This window comes from Apis cerana, linkage group LG14 (genome assembly GCF_029169275.1).
Source record: "Apis cerana isolate GH-2021 linkage group LG14, AcerK_1.0, whole genome shotgun sequence".
NCBI lineage: Eukaryota > Metazoa > Arthropoda > Insecta > Hymenoptera > Apidae > Apis > Apis cerana.
In genome coordinates this window covers 7,884,798-7,900,090 of record NC_083865.1, presented here as the reverse complement: position 1 = coordinate 7,900,090, position 15,293 = coordinate 7,884,798, and the positions used below count along the sequence as shown (strand labels likewise).

Here is a 15,293-nt window from a genome sequence, read left to right as displayed (position 1 = left end):
TTTAATATATTGATTTTTTTGCAACATTACTATTTATCTACAATTGGGTCATCGTAAATATTGCATCAAAAGCAAACTGGTCTTGATAACGTGTATCTTATCAAGTTGATTCGATATGATCGGTGGAGAATTCAATCGAGATAGAGTGGAAGATAAGAATAGTGTTTCTTCTATCCTTTAAATCATGATAGAATAAAAAATGTTATTTAAAATGTATATCTTTATTACTTCTTTGCTTATAGTCAGCCATTAAAAATAATATTGACAAAATATTATTACTATCTTACAAGATTTTAACAGTTATTTAAAAATGTTGGTTTCATGTTAATTATAATAGAATTATTTTCTTTCAAGATATTTTCTTTTATCTTTTTATAATTAATGATGCATATGAAAACAGTGATATCATATTATCATCATCGATGAAAATACATGGCAAATTGTTTGATGAAGCACATTTGTTTGTTTTATTATATTTTTCTTTTTTTCCAGTCATCGACGTGATAACTTAATTAATTAAAAAAGATTAGCTCATTCTTAGTCTTCAATGCTACCAATTGCAAAGAAAAATTTCTAATATAATATTATAATTTAAAATTTTTTCTGAAATTTAATCTTAAATTTTATTTTATTTTATTAATTTATATATAATAAAGAATAATGCATTTTTTTAATAAAAAAATACATGTGAATTAAAAAATAATTCTTGTAGGTATTCTTATATTTACATATGTAACGTATTTTTATTAAAGTAATTTATTAAGTTGAAATTATTCAATGTTTTAAGAAAATCTGATTAATAGTTTTTTAAAAAAAAAGAACTAGGAACTATGAAATAAATGAGATAACAGATAATTTTTGTTTTATTTAAAACAAGTTTTACCTACATATTGCATTTTTTCTTTTACAACTTTCTATTACACGTTCCACTAACGCCTACGTAAATAGTGAACTTGTATTAGTAATATATGCATTCAATTAGCATTAGTCAACATATTTATTATTATATGACTTATAACACGAAATCACTTTTATATTTATTATCTTATAAATAGCAGCACAAAATATATAAGTTTCAGCTTTATATATAAAAATTTAAAAATTATAAAATTATATATTTAAATTTTCATTCATTATTATTAAAGAATTTTATGAAGATTTATAAATTATATATTTTTATATATTTTATAAATTATATATTTTATTTTATGTATATTATTAAAAAAATGTATTTATAAAAATATAATAATAATATTTATTAAAAAATATATTTATATTTAAATTAGCCGCTATTTTTAATCAATCATATATATGACATATATAATGCGACGAAAAGCGCGAAGTTTGTCGCGCCATTCGAAAGTGTGCGAAGTTTGTCGAACAAATCTTACTGCGATATAGTTCGCCACAGTCGCTCGGCGAACTCCGGCGTGGAAGGATGATTTTGTGTTTCTTGTGAACTATGTTCCACGCTGTATGTGGTGCTATTTGTGTACTCTTTTTTCAATTGTATAAATCGGTGTCAAAAGTAGTGTAATTAAATATATAATTAACGTGTATAATTTAAATTATTTTGATCAAAACTGAATACTGAATAAAATCGAGTTTTTTGTTCTTCGATTATAGTAACAACTCGACATCTAAACTGACTTACGTAAGTTTTATGACTTTGATTTTAAATATTATAAAATATATTGTTTAATATATTTTAAGTATAATTGTTATATACTTTGTAATACATTATTCGAGACAATTTTGATATTTTATAAAAATTCGAATAATTGATATCGATGATCGAATTTTTATACTAACTTGCGCACACTATTATAATCGATATTTCGATCGAATTTTTTAATCGAGAGAAAGCTTGTTAATAAGATGATATTTTATCACAATTCTTTTTATTTTTTTTTTTAAACGTTATTAAATGTAAATAAAACAAAGTTGATAAAATGATAAATAATATATACATATGTATATAAATAGATATATGTGTATGTGTGTGTATATATTGGATATAGTATAATATAATATATAGTATATGTATAAGACAGTGCAGTGTAAAGACAAGAACAAATTCAACAAATCAATAAAACTCTTATAAGAATTTGATTATCGCTTGATGTATTATGATATATAATATTTTTTGAAATGAATACGTTTCACGATAAAAACGCTTATCATGGCGTCGTTAATCTTGGTATGTAAATCTTTCCGTTTCAAATTTATATAACATCGATATTTATAAAGATAATAAGAAATATTTAGAAAGAAATCGAATAAAATTATAAATAGTACAATAAGAAAAGGAATATTTGAATGCAGTTTTATTAAAGAATTTATTAATAATAAAGATAAAATAAGTCATTTATTGATTAAACAAAAATGGATGATATTTTATTTATTTTTATTTTTTTTACGGATGTATTATACATGACTATCGTAGCATAACAACTATACCATAGCATAACTATAACTCATGCACAATTATTTCGAGCTACGATTCACTGACCTACATGACGCACATAATTTAGTTGGTCAGGTTTCGGGTTCCGTTGATCCTACGATCTTTTTTATTCCGATTCGAGTGATCGATTTCTGTCATTATACTCGATTTAACTCGCATGTAAAAAGTGATCGGTAAACATTATTTTTATCCTGATGATTACTATTCTTTACATTTATTCTAACTTGAAATTGCATGTAACATAAGTAATAAGAATATTATATATTTACAATTATTGAATGTTTTCTTTTTTTTTTATAAAAAAAAATTGCATTTCATTCATTCAAGAAAATCTCATTATTTATTTAATATAATGTTTTATGAAGTTAGAATTAATATATTTTCAATTTTTTAAAAATATTTGAATGGTTAAATTTAAAAAATTTAAAATTTTAAAAATTAATTTTAAACAATTCAGTATTGCATGAAAAAAAATTATTCTATGAATAAATGAAATATTATATTATATTATAAAGATTATATATAGAGTATGAAATAAGAAATTTGTAACTATTATTTTTTTTATGATATAAAAACGATGATTTTTAAATATTATTTCATATAATTCAAATTTTATTTTCTAAATTAAATTAAATACTATTTTTTCTTAAATACACTTCTATCAACAAAAAGTATTTGTAATTTTATATATATATTTAATCTGTCTAAATTTTTAAATATAATATTTCTAATGCTAAAAATAATAAAAATTCATTTTTTGTAGTTTAAAAAAATCTATAGTAAGAATTGAAATATCTAACAGATTGACTATTTAAATAATTAATTAAATATTAAACTGTTTATTATATAAAATTATAAAGTTATGATTTTTCATTTTTTTTTAAATCTTACAAAAAATTATCTTTCTGGTCCTTCCTTTTAATTAAACATAAAATATATCATATATTATATTTTCATTTATTCAACAATAATTTATTCTTTGAAATATGATCCAACTATAGTTTCTTTTCTTTTTCTCTACTTTTAAGTAATCCTTTCGTGTTCACCGGTAATTATGGAAGAATCGATTGGCACTTTTATGCATTACTTGGAAAGTGAAATCGTAAAATCTAAGAGTATATTATTCTAAAATTCCTTATTATATTTCGTGATAACTGGTACCATGAGTTCAAGTCACGAATACTAGAGATTCTCAACTATTAAAAATTATTCTTTTTTATTGTTAAATTTTTTTTATTATAAAACTTTTTTTTATTTTATTTCAGATAAACGATTTAATTCTCGATATTATTCTTTATCATATTCAGACAAATAATTTTTTTTTTTAGGATAAAGAACAAAATATTTTTATCGAAGGAATTTAAATATTTTTAAAGAAAAATAACATGACTTTGAGAACTTAAGAACATTAGAAATTTGATTCTTTGGAAAATAAAAATTTTTCTCAAATGCTAAAAATAAAAATTTAATATTTCTCTTCGAAAAAGTAACAAGATATCCAATTCCTTCAAAAATTTATTCCATCGAATAAAACAATTTACATTTGTATATGGAGCATGTGACTCGTTTCAAAATTGATAAAAATATGAAAAATGTTTAATAAATGTTTCGAACAAGTTAGAAATTTAAATTTTTCATAAAGCAGCGAAATAAAATTTTTTAAAAGTTATTCTTCTTTTAATAATCATTTTGTTTGTGTGTATTTTTCTTTGTATTGAATTAGATACCTTATTGAAAGATATACAAATTTTTTCAACTTAAAGTTTTTCAATTAGATTCTGCATACTATTTTCACAATATTGATATTGCAATTAATTACATTGATATATTTTTAAATAATAAGACATTTGATTTCTGTGAGCATTAAATGAATATAGAAATTTTAATAGAGATAAATTTAATATTAATTTTAAAAATTAATTTTATTCAAAGCATATTATTGGATATTATTTTTTAATTATATTTTTTACATTCTAAAATATTGTAATTTCTTTCTTGTAAATCATAAGAATGACAATTTAATAACTTTATTATTAAATTAAATAAATAATGTTTCAAAATTCTTTTAAATCTAGGAAAAATAATATTGAATATCAAAATTTAAGTTATAAATCATGAATGAATTATAATATTTATAGAAAATAGTGTTGATTGTTTAAAAAAAATAAAGAAATTATGAGGCCAATTTTCTTTTGAGAATTTCTAAAGATGATAGCGTACTGTGTAAATTGATCACTCTAGATTTTGTTTCACAATCTACTTGTAAAGATTTGAAATGGAGATCTTTTTCTAGCTCTATTAATGGCCGTATCTGACAGGTTAATTCACAATCATTTCGAGAGTTCCCTCGTTTTAAACGGAAGGGCAACTTGGACAAAGTCAAGTTAATTTGCGACTAATTTGCATCGAATCTTAGCACGATCATCTTACACTACTGTATTCTCGACATTTCGTTATATAAATCCCATTTTTAAGCCCATAAATAAAACTTTTTTTATGAAAATCATTTTATTGAATTTTTATTCTTATATTAAATATTTAGTTTTCAATTCTTTCGAAATATGATAAATTCATTATTCGGCAAGTATTTGTTTAAAATTTCTTCTGTATATTTCAAAACTATGAAATCCTTGCAATCATTATACATTTCAGACATTGACAAAAGGCTGTTCCAGTTTCGTAATATGTAAAACTGAAATTCTGATCAATAAATCTCGACTGCGGTTAGCCCACTATATTTATATTGATTAAATTTCACGAGAATAGTGTACTATTTTTTATGACGACATTTTAATTCTCATTACAATTCAATTTTTAAAAAAATTCTTCTCTGTTTTTTCTTATATATTAATACAAAAATTTGCTTAGTTGTTTGCAAAAATATTCAAAAAACAAAGATTTATGAAATGATATTTCACAATCATTTGAGATTCTAAAAATATTTACTTAAATTTTACAGGATTTGTGCTGCTGGGACAAAATCAGATTTTTGTGATACCACGAATTCCATTGAAATCAATCTCTCTTTCTTTTTTTTCATTTTTAAATTTTATTTAAAAAAAAACACAATTGTGAATTTATATTGATATTATATTATAGATTCATTTGATCTTCATAATTTAAATTTAAATAAATATTTCGATTTGTTTTTTTAGTTTTCCGATCTAGATTATCTATATTTTGTATTATGTAATGAAAATTGTTTGAATTAATAATTGTATATATAAGATGTCCTATGAATTTTTTTCTAGAAAGTGCATTTGTAGATCTTTTTATACTGATAATATTTAAATCTTAGGTGATGAAGATATAAATGTTAATAAAGATATATGAACTAACTTTGTAAATTAATGATTTCTTTGTGTATTATATAAATTTTATGAATTTAAGATTTAAAATTCTGGATTTAGAATTAATTATTTAAAATAATCAAAATAGATTAAAAAATTAAGAATACATTTTGAAGAATATATTCAAATATTTTGATAATTTATTTTTATTATTTATCAATTTTTTCCTTGTAATGTGTATGCCACATGTAGACACTGGCGATAGAATTATTACACATCGAATATCGCATAGTCACTTTTAAACGTTGTATATACATACTTAATTACTTCGTTTTATTATCAGTTCAAATGGCGTCGTCAATAGTATCGATAATGATAAATTATTAATTTATTTTTAACTTTAAAAATTTTATTTGTTTCAACAACTGTAAATGTTTTTGAAATATAATAAGTAAATAATAAGAAATAAAAAAGTAAAAAGATTTCAGAATATTTGAATATATAATGAATAATAACTATATAATAAATAAAGTTTAACAAATAATGAAATAATAATAATTATTACAAAAATCATTCACGTTGGTGTATTATTCATCAAAATCATTTTAAAAAAGAAAACGTTTCACAATAGCATCGTGTGAAACAGTTTCTTCAATTAGCAAAACATGTTGGCCTTCCATGCAATTAGTATTGCATGTACAAAAAAATTTTTTTGTGAAAACACATGAACTATTGTATCACGTATTTAAAGATACTTGAATATTCAATTTATATTAATCTTATATTTCCATTATTAATTTACATTCAATTCGATTCATATCCATAAATTCAGATTAGTTGTTTAACCAAGCTTATGACGCAAATTCATCAGTAAGCTCCAGATTAGAAATGAACTGCGACTGCAATGAGCTAATTGAACTAATTAAGTTCGTTGTTGCTTGTAAGCATCAATACACGTGATACCTTCTCTGTATCTTCTTCTGGAATAGTTCCTTAGCGATGTTAATCGACGACAATGCACAATTTGTGACATAAGTTTGTTTTTCATTCGAAAATATATGTCGTGAATAAAATTATCTTTGACAATGAAATTTTCATAAAAAATTTATTTAAAAATCAATCCGTAAGTGAAACGAATATTTAGGAATTTTTTTTCATAATTTCTATTAAAAATTTCTAATCAGTTCAATAATGTTCCTATTTCTTTATAAAATTTTTTAATTTTAAAAATCACCATTCTTTGATTATAAGAGATGTTTTTCAACTTTCGACATTTGTCTCGTATTTTCCTTTCCGAAAATTCCTTAATTTCTCATATCATTACACGCATGGATAATTAAAACTAGAAATAGAAAATAAATGATCTCAAGATAATAAATCGCGTAACGTAACATAAAGAAAGAATAATAAAGTTACGCGTGTCTCTAGTAATTAAGATGCATCATCGAGCAGTATGTTATGTAAACCTTGAGCCATTCTCTATTTTCGTAATTTAGGATTAGAGGATTGGTTAACTAGGTTAATGTAACGTCGTATAATATTAATAAACATATATATTAAAGAAAAGATAAATTTAATTTGTCAAAAAATTCTTATTTTTGAAAATCTTTAAATATTTATTTTTTTATAATGAAAATACATATATAAAAAAAAATTGATAAAAGAAAAAAAAAAGAAAATTACATACTTCGTTTCAATAAACAATAGATGCTTGAGTTTTCGAGTTTAATAGTGATTAATCCAGCACTTTATTCAGTAACTACACAATAATATTAAATTGGATATCGTAGGTCTTTCGATTTGAACCGACAATTGATATAACATCGAGCAATTGCATCGCAGCTTGGTCTCTGAATCATTCTCTTCATATCCATCTTGGTTGGCTAATATTTTAGTCCCTTGAAGATGTCGGTTTTTTCAGTTCAGGGTCAAAATTTACGAAATCGATGTTTGACATAATGTCTGATTGAAATTTGTTTATTGTTCGAGTAGATAATTGAAAGATAACAGAGTAATGGTATCGAATGGTATGGATGATGTATAATAATATTGATGAAAATATAAATTTTGTTAGAAAGGAAGTTGATGTTGATGCTATCGGGTATTTAAAGATCTTTTCAAATTAATTTTTTTTATATTATTTATATGTTTTATTACATTTTATTATTTTATTACGTATAATATCAAAACTGAGAATTTTTATGTAATAATTTTTAAAATCAAGAACAGAATTATTTTTTTATTAAAAATAAAAAATAAAAGAAAGAGATTTAAAATATTTAAAATATCACAAATAAATATAAAATATGCAGAAAAATATGAATAAATTTTTGAGAAAATTTTTTTTGCAAAACAAAAATTTAACTTTTAACAAATTGTTTATAATGCAACTATATTAAGTTCAACTTCCTATAACTGTTCATGTTCCCGGAATTTGGTCTACGTAATATGTTAAAAATAAATCTGGACTTTATTCTTGATGCTTGATGTTTTCGGCATGGTTACTAGACTAAATTACTCCCGTTCTTTGATAATTATATTGTATGTAATTATAAACACCTCATTTAGTATAGTAATACGATTAAAAGTTATTATGGTAAAAATCTCGATAAGATCACTGACTTTCTAAGAAAAATTTTAACTCTTGTAATTATTCAGTTTTTTTATACTTTGGATTTTTTAGTTTCAAAATTAAAAATATTCTCTAAATACACTTCTCTAAATACAGAAATATAATTCTAGTAATTAAAATTTTTTTTAAAAGTTTTCTATTTATTTTTTATCATTTTAATTCTCTTCAACTTTTCTTAACAACTTATGAAAAATTTTAGTAATTAAAAATATTCATTTATTATTCTTTTTATTATCGAAAATTTATTTCTATTAATTTTATGTGCAAGAAATTAAAAATTGTTACAAAATTATCACTATATTTTCTCTAATATTACTAAATATTTAAATATAGAATGATACTATTTTTTTTCACAGATTTTTATTTTCAGTTTTCGTGAACGAATAAGAATATGCCTGCATGTTTTTCAATGGAAATGATCAGATTTTTTCTTTTCATATATTTTCAGACGAGATCATGAAAGAAGGATGACGAAAGATCGATGAACTTCGTGGCGTCGCGACGATTTCACACTGTCAATCGAAACAAAATCCGAAAGTTTTCAGATCGAATGCAGTGAATCATGTCGCAATCGAGACGTTCCAGTGTTTCCATCCACGATTATCCGGAACATTTGAATCCATTCAACGATGACATCACCAGTACACAATCTTACTTTTACCGTGATGGAAAGGCAAAAGATTCGAAACATAAATTCTGGACATTTGGCAGAAGTAGAAAGAAGAGGTCAAATAGTTTTTCTATTAAGTCCACATGGTGAATATTATTTTAATTTAATAATTAATTAATAAAATTATTATGATATAATAATATATATAATATTATTTAATTTAATAACTAGTTTAATATAATTAAATGACTCTTAAAGTTTATATAGAAAAAACTATATGTAAACTATATACCTATATACATATATACATATAATAAAAGTATTAATAAGATATAAATTTGAATTTAGACAAAAAAAGGACGTAGAGTTTGGTAAATTTTTAGAAGAGAAATATGTCATAAAGATAAGTTTAGATTTGATGAAGGATGATTAAAAGAATATAATTATATTATCAGTATGATGATATTTTTACTTAACTTCAAAATTATATGTTATAAATTTTCAATTATTGAATGATTTGTTAAAAAAGATATTAAAGGATTGTTATATTTGATTATTTGACAGAATTTTACTATTAAAGAATATGTCGATTTCAAATATAAATTGAAAAAGATTCGGCAAAAGTTTCTTGAACTTGAACCCACAAAATGTACACGTGTATCGTATAGATATTTGCATTTGGCTGTCATCCAAAGAACATAAATAAAAGGAATCTAGACGATCGACGTCGGGTTGTCTTCCGTCCAAAAGGTCTTTGCAATTTCTATTTAAGGCAACGTTCGACGTGCCTTTCCTGCGCAATTACACGTTCTTAAACTTCTGTACAGTTATCTTCATTTATGATCATTTTTTTCCATTTTAAAAATATTTTTTAATCCTTATAATCAGTTTTCAAGAAAATTGAAATAATTATATTTAATTAGAAAAATAACTTTATAAGTTTTATTAATTTTATTATTTATTATTATTATTTATTATTATAAAAATAACGTATGATTAATTATTATATAAGAAAGTTTTAAAAATTTTGTACGTTTTTATTTTTGTGATGATTATTTTTTCAAAAAAAAAAAAAAAATTTTTAACAATTGATATTTTATTACTGATATAAATAGATATCTATAGATATCTATCAATGATTGTTATTTTTGTTATATAGATTATCTATTATTTGATTAAAATTTAAAATAATAATACATTAAGCTTTAATGTAAAATTTGTTTCGAAGTATTCATTATTTCAAATTATTGTTGAATTCTTTTTGAAATCTCAAGTATCGAAAAGTTCATATAATGTGAAAATTTTCGATATGTATCATGCATATCGATTTTCTAAAATTTTTCTTGAATTAAGTCAATCTTATTTTTATCTTAATTTTGCTTTTGTAAAATCTAAAATCTAGCATTATATCGATGTAGTACAGTTTCAAATATTTCATCTTTAATCCATTTAATCTATGATCTAATTTAATTTTAATCTAATTTAATTTTAAAATCAAATTGTTTACAAATAATTATTTGTATTTATTGTTACAAATTAATTGTAATATTTATTTAGATTTTTAAAATATAAATTAGTGATGTTTTTTTAATTACGTTTTGTTTTTCTATTATTTCATATTATCAAAAAATAAAAATTTTCATTGATAATTTGAATCAAAATTTATTATCATTAAAAAATCAAATTTGATCTTAATTTTTACTAAAATTTTCTATTAGTAAGGGAACAGAATTAACATTCCTCATTTAGGATCATAATTTTTGTGTTATTAAAAATCAGCGTAACGTTCTATATAATTAAGAAGTTAGTTATTAAATGTATATCTATATATATTGAATATTGCGTGTCACTTTATCTACACAAAAAAATCAAGAAATATATATTATAAAATCTATAAATCTAGGAATAATTGCTGATAAAAACGTAGATATTGTTATTTTTATTATTTATTAATCATTTAGGATACGATAATTGTAGAAAAATTAAAAATTAATATAATTTTAATAAAAATTAATAAAAAGCTAAGCATGAAATCATAAGATACTGTCATTTATAATATATTTTTAATATATTTATAATATATTTTTTTATTTTCTTCAAATAGTTTATTGATTTTTTCTTTAATGTTTTCAATCTTTTTTTTCAATTTTTTCATGGATATTCACTTTGCAATTGAATATTCTTGGTGAAATTCTGATTTTAATTTGAAAAACGATGCCTTCTGCATATTCTTTTCAGAAAAACAGAGTTTCGGTCTAATTATTAGTTAAAATTAATTTCAGCGTGGCTAATAATTAATACTGGAATCTTAACATATATTTAATGATACGATTGCTTATAGAAGATAATATAGAAAAATTATACATTTAAAAAATTTTTATTCCTTAAAAAATATTAAAAATATTCATTTTAATATTTAATATATCTTTATATATTTTTATATATATATAAGTATATCTTATTGTGATGAAAGTATTATTTTATTTTTCTTTTTTTATTTAAGAATGAAAAATATCGTTGATTCACTTCATAAATGATTACATCACTTTGCAAGTGATGCAATAAATATTTTTATAAGTGATGTAGATATCTTTTATAAAAATATGTAATTTTTTTATAAAAATGTAATTGTATTAGAATAAACAGGAGTTCCTTGTACACATATATGAGATAACAGAAGTGAAAAGAAATCTTATCCCTTGTTTGTAATCCATCATACCGAAGTTACTGAAGCATTTCCTTGACCATGAATCAATCTTGGAATTTATCTTCGTAAGACACAATGTATAAATAAAATGATGAATATCTTTATACGTTCATATGCAATTTCTCTCTATATTTTCTTTACATAGCATAAAATTTTTTTAATTCACTAATAATATTTATTTAAGATAAAACATTTAGTTCTTATTTTAAATTTCATTATGGTAATAAATAAAAATTCAAATTGCGTTAATAATATGTAATATATGTATTGAAACATCTGCGTGATGAAATTGTCGATGTGATGACTTTTGTTATAGGCGCTTATGTGAGAAGAAAAGATCAAGAAACGGCACTTAAGTCGTCATTGAATATACATACCATCTTGCAACACTGATATTTGCATTCGTTAGATAAAATAAGAAAATAATATTTTCGATCAATGTTCATTATAACATTTTAACTCACAAATAATTTACTATTCGCTCTGTTTATAAAGTTAAAGGATTAGTTGCTAATCTATTTTATATTTTTATATTTTATCTATTTTATATTTTATTCTATAGTAGCTTTCGTTATATCTGTTTAATTGTGATTATTGAATAAATTATTGATATCAACTAATTCATAGATATAGGAAAGAAAATAAATTTTAATCATTTTAAATCATTAAATAAAGAAAAATAAACATGAAATATGATCAAAATATTAAAAATTTAATATAATCGTTATTTTTCTACAAATAAATATACATATATTAATAAACTTTAGAAATTAGATAGGTTATGAATTTTTCATAACTGAAATCTTTGTTAAATTCAGTTTATCTTCATTAATTTCGAGATTAAATATATAATATTAAATTATATTTCTATAGAATTATGAAATATGACATAAATAATTAACACATTTAAATATAAAGCAAAATATGCGTCGCAAGTATCAATGGCTGTTAATTTGCTTATTTCATTATATCACCTGACAATGAATTATTTGTTTTCAGGAATGGACTGTTCGGCAAACGGAAAGATGACAAGTTAGAAATTCAAGAAAAAAAGTCCACAATCACCACAGGTTATTATTGGAAATATTGTTAAATAACAATAAGTTCTTGAAACACTATCTTTTTCGTAATGAAAAAATTATTGATTTTGTTTTCTTATTATGTATTCATAATTTTTCATATGCATATTGAATTTTAAATAGTTTCGTCAACTTACAAAAGAGAACCTTACGTTAAACCAATACCATCGCCACGTATAACGAAGGATCAGCAAGAATTTGATGAAGCTCTTGGAACTTTAGCAAGAAGAAGAAAATATACGTTAGATAATTCCGCATCGAGATACAGTTCGTCTTTGACTGTTAATGGTGATCCTGCAAGACTCTATGATGGTAGTCCGCAGGATACTACTACATCTATTATGGGTGATCTTACACCGAAGCCACCAGCACGAAGGTGAATATATTATTATATACTATTAAATTATAATTAAATTTTGATTTCTGTAGTAATTTTGTAAAAATTCTTCTTTAAGATAAATTTTATCTCAATATGATCACTTAAATATACATAAATCATCCATTGATTAAATTTTAATGTTTGTATTAATTCAATTTTTGTATTTAGATTTGGCCAAATGAGTCCAAAACCAACAAGTAAAATACCACCGTTGGATTTCGAAAATGAAAGTCCAAAGGAAAATGGAAATGTAACTCTTCGTGAAAAAACACAAGAAAGAACGCCAATTCCCCCTTTGTAACTATTATTTAGATTCCATAATATATTATAGTATTATATTTATTAAATATATGAAATTATATTAAAAATATCGAATATATGTAATATCAAATATATAAAATATATAATTTGTAGGCGAAGATTCGGTAATAGATCATCACAAAGGACAAACGTAATTCTGGATTCAGAAGAAGAAACGAATCGTTCAGGTGATATAGCGATGTGTGATGAAAACGAAAACGTATCCGGGGATTACATGTTTAAAAGATATTCTCAGGATGCAATTAGAAAATCAAATCTTTCGATAAACAGTTGCGTTTCGATCGGAAGTACGATGAGTTCATATGGTCGTAAAAAACGAAGAGCACCACAACCACCACGACGTTCAGAAAATATAGAAACAAATGAAGTAAATCAAATTTTCTACTTAAATAGTTTTCTTTTAAATTTATCAATTTTCATTATTTCATTATTTCAGACGGTTCATGAAGCATCTAACATAAAACTTCAAATAGTGGAACCAACTGATATAACGAGAGTTACCGAAAATATAGACGATTTGACGAAAAAAAGTAAAAATTTAGACCAAGAAGTTAATGAAGAAAAAGAAAATTCAATTTTGAGTTCCAATGACATATCACCTAAAAAAACAGAAGACAATTTAACAAAAATTATAGAAACTAATGCAAATATAGAAAAAACTTCTATTGAGAAAAAACTTGTAGATATGGAACAATTAGAATCAAAAATTTCGGTTATAGAGGATTATAAAGAATCGGAAAAAGATTTTGAGCAATCTAAAAAAGAGGAAGAAGATATTCAAGTCGAATATTGCAGAACTTCTGAGAAAAATATAGAAATAATTAAAGATATAGACCAAACGAATTCATTAGAATTAGATGATATCTCTCTTCGAAGGAAAAGTTCTTCAAGCACATTATCCAGAAACGACAGTTTTTCTGTGAAAGATGAGATTGAAAAGATAGAGAGACAAATAAAAGCCTTGGAAACAAAGAATGCTTCTAAAAACTGTTCGGAAGAAAAAAATATAAGGAATTCGATTCAAGAAAATCGTAGGCATTTTTTTCAAAATATGGTCGAGACCGATAATGATAAAGATCCGATTAAAATAGAATTTAAAGAATTTCCGAAAGAACAAAAGGACATTCATGTGGTAAGACTAAATGATTCACCTATTCCTGTAATAGCTCCTAGAGAGCCAGTGAAAGTTATTGAGCTTCACATTTCTGAACCTATAAGACGAAAGCCAGAGATACTCGAAGATGTGAATCCAATTCCAAAACCCAGGAGGCATAGTGCTTTAAATCTAAATCTAAACGATTCTCAATCAAACATGACTCTAAATAATAAAAACTTTGAACCAATAAGAGGGAAATCTTTGTGAATTTTATTTTAATGATGAATTCTTGTAAGAAATTGTACAATCTTTTTGATCTTTAAATTAAATAGAAGAATATCCCTGTTAATTTTAGTTGAGATATCTTTAAAGACTGTATAAATATTGTGTACATGTATATTTATTTAAGTGCTTAAATTTTTTCTTGATCAGTTTAAATATCATTAAATATATAATTATCGGTTTAAATTTGAATTTTGAGACAATTATGAATAAAATTATTTTTACAATATTTTTTAAGTTTAGATTATTACGAGATACTTTTTTCAAAAATTGTACTACAAATATGCATATTATTATCATTTGATCATTATCATTATCAAATGGAAATGAATTTTTATACTAGTTCAAATGTAAATTTTGTGATCATATTCTATTAATACAAAAATTATATTAGATTATATTAGGCTGTTTGTTTTCTATATAAATCACG

At 22.6% G+C, this 15,293-nt stretch overlaps 1 protein-coding gene across 3 annotated transcripts; it reads left to right on the top strand.

Annotated features, from left to right (window-relative positions):
- Nucleotides 1-1,344: 1,344 nt before the first annotated feature.
- On the top strand, nucleotides 1,345-15,092 carry LOC108000667 (putative uncharacterized protein DDB_G0282129). 3 transcript variants are annotated; one of them, XM_017061151.3, is made up of 8 exons: nucleotides 1,352-1,474; nucleotides 1,627-1,654; nucleotides 8,838-9,145; nucleotides 12,706-12,776; nucleotides 12,909-13,161; nucleotides 13,333-13,461; nucleotides 13,579-13,852; nucleotides 13,922-15,092. In XM_017061151.3, the coding sequence occupies exons 3-8, from the start codon at nucleotides 8,952-8,954 to the stop codon at nucleotides 14,846-14,848; spliced, it is 1,848 nt and encodes a 615-aa protein (XP_016916640.1). In that variant the 5' UTR covers nucleotides 1,352-1,474; nucleotides 1,627-1,654; nucleotides 8,838-8,951; the 3' UTR covers nucleotides 14,849-15,092. The 3 variants fall into 3 exon arrangements, with proteins under 3 accessions (XP_061940489.1, XP_016916640.1, XP_061940491.1); XM_062084507.1 differs by having other exon boundaries at nucleotides 1,375-1,474; nucleotides 13,579-15,092; XM_062084505.1 differs by having other exon boundaries at nucleotides 1,345-1,654; nucleotides 13,579-15,092.
- The last annotated feature ends 201 nt before the right edge of the window (nucleotides 15,093-15,293 follow it).